This window comes from Synchytrium microbalum (assembly GCF_006535985.1).
Source record: "Synchytrium microbalum strain JEL517 chromosome Unknown SmJEL517_scf0009, whole genome shotgun sequence".
NCBI classification, from domain to species: Eukaryota; Fungi; Chytridiomycota; class Chytridiomycetes; order Synchytriales; family Synchytriaceae; genus Synchytrium; species Synchytrium microbalum.
The window spans coordinates 107,847-121,404 of NW_022158358.1; the positions used below are offsets into that span (position 1 = coordinate 107,847).

Below are 13,558 nucleotides of genomic sequence, written 5' to 3' on the forward strand. Positions count from 1 at the left end.
ATCATGACATGGTGTTATGTCTCTGCTATGCACACATTGGTTCAATTGACGTCATCTGGTGAAGATTGATTATGCAGCTGCATCTGGTGCAGGTTGAGAAAGTCAAATTTTGTGTTGCGGGTTTCCTTTATTTTGCCAAACTTTTGTACAGAGTTATTGAGATATGTTTAAAATTCGCAATTGTGGTAGAAAAACTTGTTAAGATGCGAATAGAGGCCATGCGTACTTTATTCACGTTGCCTAAACGCCGTTGGCAAACGATTGCGGCAGTCACCCGACAACAGATTCCAAAACTCGAAGATGATATGACCGAGGGCTGAATCTACGGTCAAGACTCTCCTTTCATACGTCATAGTCATCCATCTCACAAGAGTATGTATCTTGTATCCTTGGGCTCCAAGTCACTGTCAGAGGACAACATCATTCAAGGACAAATCCCAATGTCGTCTATGGTCACAGTCGAAGGAGCCGCAGATTCATTCATTATATTTTTAGTAGTCATTGTCGCCATTGTATTGTGTATTGGAGCAGGTATAGCTGGTTTGGATGGCTCTGCATCAACATTGACTCGAAAACATTTGTAGCCAGCAAATTGCAAGCAACAGAGTGAAACAACATTCAGAACGCACCACTAACTATTAATGATGATTAAACATATTTCAATTAATTGATTTTAGGTGCTGAATGATGATTTAACTATTTCAATCAATTGATTTTAGGTGCCCTATGCACAACATTTCTACAACAAAGTGATACTGGCCGTGGAATGCTTCATTATTTATCGTTTATACACCCTCACGGTCTTTGGGCACCTGCCTGGTATGGAATGGAGGGCGCAGAGGATGGTCCACTACAAACTCCCAGAGCAACTCCATCAAACCAAACAGCACGAACTGGAGAACCATTACCACCATATTCAACATTGCAAGAAATGCCTGGAGAGCCAATACCACCACCTCCATATGAGAATGAACCTGCTGCTGCTGGAAGTGAGCCATTGCAAACTCATCAGGAACATCGTCATACTGGTAGTAGTACTACTATAGATGATGAGCTCCGTGCTCTTGAACGAGAACGAGATTCATCAGGAAGTACAGCTGCATTGTTGTTTGCTGCAGGTGCATTGGTGTAAAAGGGTCTACCAGCATATCATTATGTGGTGGTATATAAAAGATCATTTGGGTTCAACGCCTGTAAATCTAGAACACTATAAAAGCATGATTGTAAGCCATTGATAAGGAGGCAAGTTGTATCATCAAGCTATAAATAGACGCCCCCTCAACTGGAAATTGAAGATTTCATATTGTGATTAGTACTCAAGGCTGATTTGATTCATCTATCAATTCGAAATAGACAAATGCACAAGATGTTTTGTTTATTTGTCATTATTAGTTCGTAAACATAGAGTCTTTCGTGTTGTAATAGTCTAGTACGAGTCAGAAAGTCATCACATAAAGTAGTATATCACAGATATGAAAGCGAATACCATCATGGAAGCGGAGGATGGTATGAAGGATGAAACATCAGCACTTGAATTCACAATGTTAGCACCACCACTGCCGTCACCACCTACTGTGGTATTACTAGAAGGATTTTGTACTTTCAAACTAGAATTGGCATACACAATCTTGACACCAGAGTTATCCAAGTCGTTGAAGAAAGCATTTGTTACAACTGGGTTGGATGAATTGGTGACTTGGAAGTCTCGGAATGTGGTTTCCTATACAATCAGGACGTATTAATATCAGCCACGTAGCTCAGAATCGTTGGTACTGTGCTTACCTCTACTTTGCGAAATTCAAACAAGTTGAACAGTTTGAATCGAGGATACATTTTCAGGAAGGTTGAGTTGGTGAGAGTTTGTTGCCACCATCGTTGCTTGATGGCAAGCTCACCAGGACCTATTGCGTAACTTGTGTAAGATGATTGTAGAGGAGTGGCTACAATGATTGAACTACCTGGAGCAACATCATAAATGCCAGCAGCTTGCATAGCTGGTGTAGCCGGGAGATGGAAAGCGGCAGCATATTCTGATGCCTATTTGTCGACAACGACATTGTTCAGTTCACGGGGTAAGCAACTTGGCGTACTTGTTTTTGACACTTACAGCGAACGGCTTTGAGCGATTCACACAAAACATTTGGTAGAAGTTGAAGCTTCCATATTGGTTTGTGCTAGAACCCAAAGTAGTCGAATTCGTGCCGAATATTTCAGCAGCTGTTTGTCCAGGTACTGGCAAAACATTGTTGACCCACGGATAGCTTTGTCCATAGTAATAAATCGACAGTCCTGCGTTAAAGAGTCCATTTTCAGCATTGACGCTTGTTGAAAGGTTCAAACGCAAACTCACCAACCCAATCTACGAAACTGTCACCTGTATAAATGGAGAATGAAACTCAATCATCAAGGCTTTGAATCAAAACATAAGCAGAGCCTATTTCTGACCTGGATAATAAACTGAGTACGGGTCGTCGTTAATATCAAGAATGCCGTCTCCGTTGGTGTCCATAGCTAGGTAATCCGTGCTTCCATTTACAGGAGAATATGCACCATTTAAAAAGGGATAACCGTTTCCTGAACTTGGAGACCATACAAAAGCAACATTTTGGGCTATTGCTTTAACAGCAGGGACGACCCGTTTCCAAAATGCGATGAAACTTGAAGGGCGCTGACCCCATACGTTCCTGTGTATGTAAGAAAGTTAGGCTTTGGTGTAATTCAATCGAGCATTCGCAAAAGGTGATCTTACCAAGAACCATTCATCTCAGGTGCGAGTCGTAACTGTTTTTGTAAAAAGAAAGTTAGGACTCTTGCGCAATGCAATTATACCCTCGTAACAGACGACTTTACCATGACTCGACGACCTGCTCGATTCAGACTCTGCATTTGCAAGGCCAGTTGGTTAATGTCTGCGTCTGTAACATTCAGTCCATTGGGACCTTTAGGATAGACCGTAAGAAACAAGATTGCGTCTGAGGTGGTTGCGTCTAGCTGAGGTTGAGCAAAGTACGCAGTAGTGTCGACATAGTTTGATGAACTTGAGTTTCCAGGAATGTTTCTATGTCAAGCGAATATGAGTATGGGGAATGTTTGCAAGGTCGATTTGAAAATATTCATGTCTGCTACTCACTGTGCGAAGTGGTAAACTGAAAACAACCTGTTAGAACGATTGTTCAGCATCGCTGGAGAATCAGAAGGAAGGCCATTTACGGGAGTTCCATCAACCCATGCTCCCAAATACATGCCAGTTGGAGGTTCAAACAATGCTAGCTATATAGATCGTTGTCATAAATATGTGTTAGAAAACCGCAGTTGATATATGTTTTGGCTAGACCCAAGAAATATGATGACACTGTTACTAGGTCATATCATATAACTACACTTAGACATACCTGTGCATGAATACTGATACCACTGCTCAATACGAGAGCCGCTACCGCCAAGATGTTTTTAGTTTTTGTCATGTTTCTCGTTTGCGACGACTTTCGCTGAAGACTTGTTTAGGTGGTTGCAAACGGAAACAGACGGTGGCAGTTCTCGAAAATACAGTTTATCGAGTCGTTTCAGCAGTCGTTTTCCTTTCTGAGGCGGCAAAAAATGATTGACGAGATGTTCAGGCAAATGTCCAAGAATAGATTGCGTTGGTCGAACACGATCGCTACCACGAAGTTATAGAATCCGAGACCGGATTTCCAAGAAATGATTTTAAATATTATATCAAGTTCACATTTTTCTCCAAAATAAGTCTCGTTCGATACCGTAATTCGTGTTTTTTTAAACTGCGTCCATTCTCTCCAAAAGTAGAAAAGCATCAATTCACGAGTTCCGGAATCGACTTCGGAGTGGTGACAAGTAAAGCCATGTCGTGGCAATGCATCCAAATGTTAAAAAACAAAGCAACAAGGCATCCGGTGACATCAATAGAAGAGTTGATAAAGTTCTATGTTATTGAATGACTACAATTTTTAGCGCTAATGATTCTACTCTTGCTGCATTTGCGACAAGTACTTCTTAACCACTGGTCGTTCAGCCAACTCGTGCTGAAGGCCATATAAATGATGTAAAGCCGAGGTGAGAATATGAGTATGACCGTCTCTCAACACAGCTATGTTTTTCTGGATTTGTGTTTTATGATGATCCTCACCATGAACAACCTGCTTCACGGCAGTTGGTGGCATATTTACAATATTAGCAACTTCGTCCAAAACCGAGCCCAATTCCTGTAATCGATCTTCTATCATTTCAATCAATACAGTCCATACCCTCAAAGTGATCACCTCAAAGTGATAAAGGGTCTCAATATCATTTATGAGAGACTCTATACTGACTTCTCTATCAGCAACCATCGCTATAAGCCCATCATCTTCGTCATTCATTACACATATATACATGACCAACATGTGGTTTGCTGAGAGCAAGTTATCGACGCCGTCCCTTCGCGGCAACAGCTCAATCCACGGTCTTAATCCGAGTTCTTCAAGTAGTGGTCTTTTCAGGTCTGAGTCTTCGAAATAATATGTGGGTGGATTGAAAGCTACAGTGTCGTGAGGATTTTCCGGTACACAAAAGCCGTGTATAAAGAGTAGCTCCGAGTTTGGTTTTGATCCATAAGATATAAACAATTCGGTGTTTGAGGGGACTTCTAGTGTGATTATTGACCGAAGCTAGCAAAATATGGTATTTGAGAACTTGCTCGTGTTGAAGAGATACGAACTGGGGAGATGGTGGCCTCAACAAACCTCTATATTTGTATCATCTTCCGACATATTCAAGTGCCATCGCATTGAGGGTTCCATTGTTGAGTGGTTTGCGAAATCAACCAATGGGACTAAATTGTATTCATCGAATTCAGCACTGGCTTCAGCTGATTTGAGTGATAAGACTCTAGACCAAAATACGGCATCAGCCCATGCAAACGTATCCTGATTCAGCACTTTCGCAGAGTCTAGCTGTTCCAAGATGTCCGTCAGATTTTTCCAATCTTTTTCTAGGTGCCTCTTTTTACTCGTGACAGCACTATCAAGGTTTGTTCCAACCAGTGAATGGAGGTCTTCTGGGCCTATTCAGATTTAAATTAGTAAAAGGGCGAAAACAGTGGTGGATTAGTTTGCAGGTACCGTAGAAGACCGGTGTATCAAATCGTTCTGGCAAGATATCCAAGTACTGAAGCCAAAACTCGATATCTTCGTGTAGATCATTATTTTGGTGTTTAATAATTATAAGATATAGCAAGAAGAGGAGCACGTCAAGACGTGCAGTGAGTTCCTCATTCTCTCTATACACAGAATCGAGTGCTGGGAGATGCATTGAAGCCAATAGCCGGGCCTGAGCAGAGTTTAAAATCAATTTCTTGGCTACCTATGAGATCAATAAAGCAAGAACATTAAAGAGTTGGAGATTTTGTCGCAAACCAAATTTGTTTGATTCGTTGCAGATTAAGAGAGAAAACAGGTACAGGCTTCTGTTTTGACACGTAAATCATGCAAATTGACAAACCTTAGCTAGGACTTGCTCGTCTTGTAGCGATTGCTTTTCGTCTAAGAAGATACCAACACCCTTTGTATCTCCTGTAGCATCCGACCTGCTTACACTAAACTTCAAGTTCAGAATCCTGCAGCCATGACTAGCTAGTAGCTCTGCAAAAGCGCTCAACCGTTGATCGGAAGGCATGGTAAACGTTAGCGTCATCGACGCTTGTTTTTTAGAAAACACAAAAGATGAACACTAAAAACACCACTAACACGAGAATTCGTCGATCAAATATGCTTTTGTACTATTTTGGTTCAATAAATTATTATATTACGAGTATCACGCTATTCCTTGATGCAGCTGAGTTTCAATTCTTCGATCTGGATCGTGAGTCAGTTTGATTCTAACGTCTTCCGTTGTTGGGGAAGTGCTCGGGATGACAGGTTTCCCACGTGTGATATGGTCGTAGTGCAGCTCTGGGAAGTGAGAGTTCGCCTGCTGGCCTTTGTGACTTCATGTAGGGCCTAGTCAAATATGCGGCATTTTGAGGGGGAGTGGCAATTGGAGAGCGTGGATCCCCAGACCATTCTACAGTAGTTCATAATTAGATCACAAGCAGATATGGTTATACAAAACCACAGACTTACTCGACGATGAGGATAAAGAACTTGAAGTATTTCTTGTTAGTTGCGATAAAAGACCCGAGAATAATCCAGACTGATTGTTTGAGTGCTCTGATACTGATGCTTTTTCTAACTTGTTGCTTATTGGCAGCTCTGATGTAGCTTCAGACTTGTTATATGTCCTAAAAATCTTTCTTGCCACGAAGAATAGGAAAAGTAAACCAAAAGCACCTCCAACGACACCTAGAGCCACACAAGCTGTAGTTTCCATATACGTCCACGAAGCATCGTTGGTACTGTTGACGGAATCAGAAGTAGTAGTATTCATCACTGGGGCGGCATTGTTGGCTAATTCGACCTGCGAATCAACGGCCAAGGATCTGATCTTGACTTGATAATTAAGGCACAGCTCCGATTCACCACCGAAAACAGCTAGAGGATGGTTGACACCGAGAAGAGAGGATGCCTTGCCTTGCTCTTGACACGGCGGCATTTCACATAAAAATGTGATGGGAGAGCAAACCAACCCGGTTGGGCATTCCACCAACGAGTCTGTCAGCGGGGGTAAACATGCTTGTCCTTGATCTTGATCTTGGTCGCCATCTTGGTTTCCATTGTCGTCTCCATCATCACGTTTTCTGTTGTTGATGACATTCAACGCGGTAGTTTTAAGCAGATCCAGTCCAGATTGGGCATCGTCCATTTGCCTTTATATGAATTGGAATCAATAAATACGTCTGTAGCCTCCACACCCTCTGCTTAACGGGCGATCTGGTGGATTTGATGTGTTTGAGAAACTGGAGCGTTTCGAGCGTGCGGTCAGCAAACAAATGTGACAACTTCGCCCTTGGAAAATTACCAGTTTCATGACGGAGACACTTCAAAGGATCTGTCCCCAAGACGCAACAATTGGCAACATCACGTTCAATATTTGTGCGTTCTGCTCCACAATTCACATTGCCCTAAAGTGAGGAACGAATACCAAGGTAAGCATTACCCATGTAAACTACTTGGTCTATGCTGACGTAACATTATTTCTCAATAGATCTCGAACTGAATATGCCGTCACCAGATAGGCGAATACTTGAAGAAATTCCACTCAAAGCAATCGTACTGAATGGACGAGGAAAGGGAAAGAAGACGTTATCTGATCAAGATATTGTCATGACACAGGTTATCGCTGAGCGACTGAGATCACACCTGCCACCTCTCCCAAAGGTCTGAAGCACACCAACACATCTGACAACATTTGTCGCCTCTTGTGATCACTCGCAATACACATCTGACAGCATCTATTAGCTTTTGTTTAATACCATTTGCTGACCGGCTCTCGCTTTTTCATACAGGAATCAACAAACTGGGATCTAATATATTCAACGCAACGAGATGGAACCTCTTTGAACTCTTTATTGACGCTCTCAACGCAGCATCATCAATGTGTGGTTCTCGCAATCAAAGACGAAGAGGATTCAAAGTTTGGGGCGTTTGCAAGTGAGGCACTGTCAGTGAGGCGAGGGTTTTTCGGCAACGGATCATGGTAATAATTGTTTTGGAAGCGGTTACAGGACACCATTGATTTCATTTATCAATAGCTTTCTGTGGAAACAACACCCAAATTCTGAATGCACTGTATACAAGTCAACAGGCATTAATGACTACTACATATGTACAGAAGAGGGAGCATTAGGTTTCGGATCAGGGTAACGTTTGGAAACAGCGCAGCTTGTTATGCCCGTGCATTAACATTCCTGCATTATTAGGAAGGGAGACTTCGGCCTCTGGATACACGAGTCGTTACTGAAAGGACACTCCAAACCCTGCCCCACGTATGGAAACGATACGCTTGCGTCCAGGGTCGACTTTGAAATCTTGGTTGTGGAATTATGGGGTATTCGAATCTGAACTCTCACGACGTGAATGCATCACTAGCACGCAAAATAGTACACTACCTTCATGTATACTTTCTTTCTGTCATGTCAATATCTTATATCTTATGTAACTTACGTCTAGTCAAATCACGTTATTTAATCTTTTTTCCTTGTGGACCAGCTTGTGGAATCGCGTTCTGAGCCGAGCTCCTTGAAGTTCGATTCTTCCAACCCTACAGAATCTGGCTCTCTCAGCTTGATGAGTTCATAAACCACACTCAGACAATCTGACCTACATCAAAATAATGCCAACACCTATATCAAAACGGCCGACAAGTGCCAGCCCTGCCAAGTTGAAGACGTCGAGCACTACAACATCAGCAGCAAATCTCAATAAGTCAAACGGAATCTCTACGAACAAGCCAGGAACTCTAACCGCACCTACAGGATCAAAACGAAATTTGTCTATAAATAAGTTCCGGTCGGCTTCTTCTTCAAGATCTGTTCAAGAGCAGTCGCACGGTAATGGCAAAGACGACAATAAAACATTGCAGCATTTCTCACAATGCCTCTACGCTAGACGTTGAGCCGGGCTATGAGGACATCATCAGGCAGAACCGAGATTTACAAATCCGTTTACAGCATTTGACGTCGTTACTATCCGAACAATCTAAACTCGTATCCCAACAACCAACAACATCACCACTGTCACAATCAACATCACAAGCAACCCTCATAGACGAACTCCGATACACGATATCCCATCTCCGAAACGAATTAAATACGTGCAAAGAGGAACGAGACTCGCTGAAATCCATTGTAGATGAGTTGAAGCGACGGATACGGAGTCAGGTTATGAGTAATCCAGCTATAGATCCTGTAAATGACGAGTCGATTGCAGTATCACCTGAACTGACACATTATACAGATCGCCAGCAACCGTATATATCTAGCCGTGCATCAAACATGTTGCCAAGTGTGGACGATTCCTGGGTATTCAGTAATAGACCAGAGCCGGATACAGATACAGCGGGATTGAGGGATACGATGGAAGATCTAAGTATAAATCTGCAGGATCAAATCGCTATACAGGCCATCCGTAATGATCGTGATGAGGCTAGTTTGAATTTAGACCTGTCCGCTATAGACAACGACACGAGCAATGTGTTTGGATACTTGCCACCACTCCCGAAACCAGTATCATTATCTCCTGATCGGATATTGAATAGTCATCTTGATGGTATATCGGAAAACTATAATAGTAATACATCAGCACTTCATATTCCAAACGACGATTCTCAAGGATGGAGGAATAGAGCGCTGAAACTAGAAAGTGAACGGAATGCACTCGAAGAAGAATTGCTGGAACGATATGCTCAGCTACGAGATGCGGAAGATAGACTGCAAAGGACGGTGGAAGAACCTGATAATGCTACTTCAATGGATGACATTACAATCAGAACTGAAAAGTCATTTACGATGCCAACGTGGGCTCTACCACCTGGCGGGCATAAACGTATACACAAGCCAATCAGTACTAGATGAATTCCTTGTATTAAAGTGAGCCGAATTAACACTTATATAGAAATTTCCACAAGATTCCTTCAGGAAGTGACAGTTACTAATACGAGAGCTTTCAGACCATGGGAGTTGATTCCCGAGCTAGGTCTGATGATGGTCTAACTAATCGTTCCTTGACCTTTTTGCTCACAGATATTTCTGGAATTGGGCGTGGGTCATAGGGATTTGGTTCGCTTCCATATCTTATTGCCTCTCTTGCTTCAAGGTATCGGAGTGTCGTTAATCCCAATATCCCTATAAAAAGGAAACATGATGAGTTGGCGCATTCGTGAAACTTAGATATCCCGCATGGCCTTACATAGTTTAGAGTGGAAGCAGAGCAAGTTGACGACTGAGACACTACTAAATATAGCTAGGCATCCGTATACCAGAATACCTGTAAGTACAACATCCTGTCGAGGTGCATCGTTGGTGCTCAAGTTGAACATATATGCCACTACCCAAACAGAGGTTAGTTAGATCACATGCATGTCACACCAGATCACATCAAAAGTTCTCCCTTACCGGTAGCATCAAAGGCATCCCTCGAGTTGAAATACCACGAGAATCCCCAAAACGCAACTGCCCCATAAAATGCAGACACAACACCAGCAAGTATCAAGCAAATACAGAACGGGAAGTAGTTTCGTCTACCAATACACGTATTGAGATACCCACAATGATGATCATACCCCGACACACACTTATTGCATGGTTTGCAATGTTTGGTATCATGGTCGACTTTAACATTACAAATCCCACACATTTGAGTTTCTTGATCAATGACGGGTATTCCTGATACTTTGACATAATCTATATTGCGTGGGGTATGTGCATGTGTTACTGCTGCATCTTGCGGATCTATTAGCATGGTTGTCCACATGAAGAAGCCTTGGATTGCTGTTAGGGCTCCTGCTGCAATGTATGAGACTATGCGTAATCCGAGTGGTATGAAGAAGGATATGTAGCCAAAGTAGCCGATAGTCAATATAAACCATATTGTCATGCTTATTATTGTGAGAACTAGGTATAAAACGTGACGTGTTATGGCATTCCGCGATGAATGAAAATGCCATTGAATTGGCCATGATCGAGACATAGGCTTACTGTGGACTGGTTTTGAGAAGCCATTCCGCCTCCTCCATGCGTTAAACAGCCTGAAAAGGACCAAAAAATCATGTTAAGTTCTGTGCACAACATTCTAACACCAACATCAAGGCATCTACCGTGGTTCATAGTAATCACTACTGAAGAACATGTTGTTTGACATGGTAATCCATGGTAATTGCAATCGAGCTTCCTTCTTGGGTGGCATTGTATCCTTTTCAGGGAGAGGTGGTGGTGCTGATTGATGATGCTCAACCTTGGAGGCCTTTGTTAAAGCCGGTTCTGGTATAGCTGCCATTGATAGTGATTCAGTTTCCAATCCTACTAGTGTGCTTGATTGCCCGATTGACGAGTGAATGGATGCTGCCATTCGAACCAAAAGCGGGTTTCGAAAATGGGCCGATTCTCCAAGGAGTTTGTGTCTAGCTGGAGAGCAATAATAGCAATAGTTATAGTGAGGCTACCTATTTAGATCTTGAGATTCTTGCGATGCCCTCAAAGTTCGAAAAAAAATGTTCCGCTGATCTGTGAAAACTCGTTCATGCTGCTGAGAGTAAACAGGTTGAGGAGGCACTATATTGCTGTTTACTCTTTCTAAAACTACAATTAATTTACAACAAGCAACACGATGAGAATTTATAATACTATGTGATGTTTTATAATGAGCATGGCTCCGGTCGGTTTCTTCAAAGATTCGACTCTCCCAGATCACCAGTACCAGGTAGCGTTGGCCTCGACCGTTCTTTAGATCCTCGATTCCTAGTTTCAGTCATTTCCGGCGGTTGAGAAGCTGCAGCAGCTGCATTCGTTGCAGCAGATTCTTGAGCCATCTCGTACAGAGTCTTGTTATTATACCCGTCAGGCCGATAATTGTAGATGTTTCGTTCTTTACGTTCAGCTTGAGCTTCAAAGAATGCAACGTCCTTCCTTCTCATGGGCCGAGGTGGCAACCCGACATCATCACCACCTGCTGAATTGACTCGACTGGTTTCTCCACGTAATCTACTAAATGCTATTATACCGGCAATCAAGAGTGATGAGGCAAATAGTAATACACCGATAGCTAGAATCGTAAAGTGTGTGTTAGCCTTTTGTTGCAAAGTTGGTTTTGATGAAAAAATGTTGCGGCATTCGTCGCTCACAAATGAGGATGGCATTGACGACGGTGTGATATACATCAAAGGCTCCGTTGGATCTATAGATGAATGATTTAGAGAGGGATCTACCGGCTCCGAACTGGAAAACCTGAACTTACGACGGAACCGTTGACGGTATTGTATTTTGGCCATAAACTGTCACAAGAAGGCCGAAGGCAAAGAAGAGACACTGTGGGAGCCTCGAGCTGAAAGTCCACATGACGGTATCCCCAAGTCCTTGAAGGTGCTGTTGCTTGTTTAGAGGTTTGTTTGCGTAGGAGAAAGAAACGAAAACTCCCTGAAACGGTGTGAATATGAACGTAAGAACCAATACGTTCACGATCATGACTACGAACAGATTTACTTTTATATATTCTTACTGTCAGATTCACAAAATCACGAAAGAATTAGATTTTTCCAATTTTCCAATACTACATCTTGCTCTTAACTCTGCCCTTCTGTGGCAGTTTGGGCAACCCTTTGTATTTGGCTTCAACTCCGCTACTAGCAAACGTTACTACTCGGTTTACGACTGCATCATCCCTCAACACAAACCCATGGCCCAGACCAGTGGTTTCCATGTAGTCAGCCTTGTTCGGGAATACTTTGACGACGGCTCTAGCTTCTTCCACTGGGATCAGTGCATCCTCAGTGTCGTGAACAACTAACGTGGGGATCTTGATAGCTGCAGCAGCTTTCATAACGGAGAGGTCGTCCATATTACCACCTAAATCCGAAACAAACAAAAATCAACACCATATTTCTTGAATTGTGAATGTCTGAATTGCTCTGATTGTTGGAAAGAATCTGGAATTGTGTGTCGTAGTTCAACAAAGCCCTCACGTACCAATACGTTTCTCTACGGCAGCTCTGACTTGAGGTGCCCATTCTGGCTTGAGTTCCATTCGGGCGAGTGACCTTGCCAAACTATGGGCTTGACCAGCAGGTGGAGAGATGAGCACCATACGTTTTGTTGGAAAGCCTCTGGATACGGCTAAGGTTGTAGCAGCAGAGCCAAGAGAGTGGCCGATAACACACTGGCAACCACCAGGAAAGTACTTAAAACGAATCGCTGTTAGGAGAGTGATTTTGTGGATATATGTCTTGAACTTACCCATGCGATATGTAGAAGCGTTTGGGCGAATAACAGAGGGTTCGCCAGCTTGGGGCCATCTGGCCAGGTCTTTCCGTGACCCGGCATATCTACTGCGACAACGCGTAGCCCACGACCTGCTAGTGCTGGGCCGAATTTGCCGAGTTGCAGGGACCTTCCTTCCATACCTGCATGTGAAATAAATAAATCAGTACACTTCTGAGATTGAAATGATATGAAATCCATAAGCGTGTACCGTGAACTAGTAAGACTGCTGGGTTGCCAGCATCTCCCCACTCATAAGCGTGTAGTTCTTTCGGCAATGTAACATTGCCTGGTGGAAACTTGGAAAGCGGTGACAGAGGAGGTAGATCCATAGGTTTCAACTTGAGGTAGAAATTCTTTGGCTTCATTTCTTTGGCCCTGTGAAAATCGCTTTAGATCAAATTCAATGTTGCCCGATTTCCTTGACTTGCCATCCTAAATCCCAGGCATTTGCCGGCATTCGTCGTGCTTCCGTCATAAAGTCAGCAGCCTTTTCAATGGCTTCCTCCATTGGGAGCTGGGAGATGTCTTCACGTTGTCGAGCCATGATTCTTGTACGATCTGCTCGTACAGTACGACATGAATTGCGTGATGAGAACAGAGTGAAAGGAGAATTTGAACATCTGGGGCCTACCTTAGATCTTAAGAAATGCAGCC

At 43.0% G+C, this 13,558-nt stretch overlaps 3 protein-coding genes across 3 annotated transcripts; all 3 read right to left on the reverse strand.

Annotated features, from left to right (window-relative positions):
• Positions 1-1,447: 1,447 nt before the first annotated feature.
• SmJEL517_g02227 (mannan endo-1,4-beta-mannosidase) lies at positions 1,448-3,464 on the reverse strand (the record flags this gene model as incomplete). Its single annotated transcript, XM_031168155.1, has 9 exons — positions 1,448-1,720; positions 1,783-2,037; positions 2,108-2,289; positions 2,351-2,374; positions 2,446-2,684; positions 2,750-2,781; positions 2,851-3,058; positions 3,131-3,270; positions 3,393-3,464. The coding sequence occupies 9 exons, from the start codon at positions 3,462-3,464 to the stop codon at positions 1,448-1,450; spliced, it is 1,425 nt and encodes a 474-aa protein (XP_031025890.1).
• Positions 3,465-9,596: 6,132 nt separating this feature from the next.
• Positions 9,597-10,997, reverse strand: SmJEL517_g02228 (uncharacterized protein; the record flags this gene model as incomplete). Its single annotated transcript, XM_031168156.1, has 5 exons — positions 9,597-9,775; positions 9,840-9,977; positions 10,046-10,543; positions 10,628-10,677; positions 10,747-10,997. The coding sequence occupies 5 exons, from the start codon at positions 10,995-10,997 to the stop codon at positions 9,597-9,599; spliced, it is 1,116 nt and encodes a 371-aa protein (XP_031025897.1).
• A 316-nt stretch (positions 10,998-11,313) lies between these two features.
• Positions 11,314-13,448, reverse strand: SmJEL517_g02229 (uncharacterized protein; the record flags this gene model as incomplete). Its single annotated transcript, XM_031168157.1, has 8 exons — positions 11,314-11,690; positions 11,770-11,822; positions 11,883-12,061; positions 12,213-12,490; positions 12,611-12,800; positions 12,878-13,044; positions 13,113-13,242; positions 13,329-13,448. 8 exons carry the CDS (start codon positions 13,446-13,448, stop codon positions 11,314-11,316), a joined length of 1,494 nt encoding a protein of 497 aa, XP_031025896.1.
• Between the last annotated feature and the right edge of the window lie 110 nt (positions 13,449-13,558).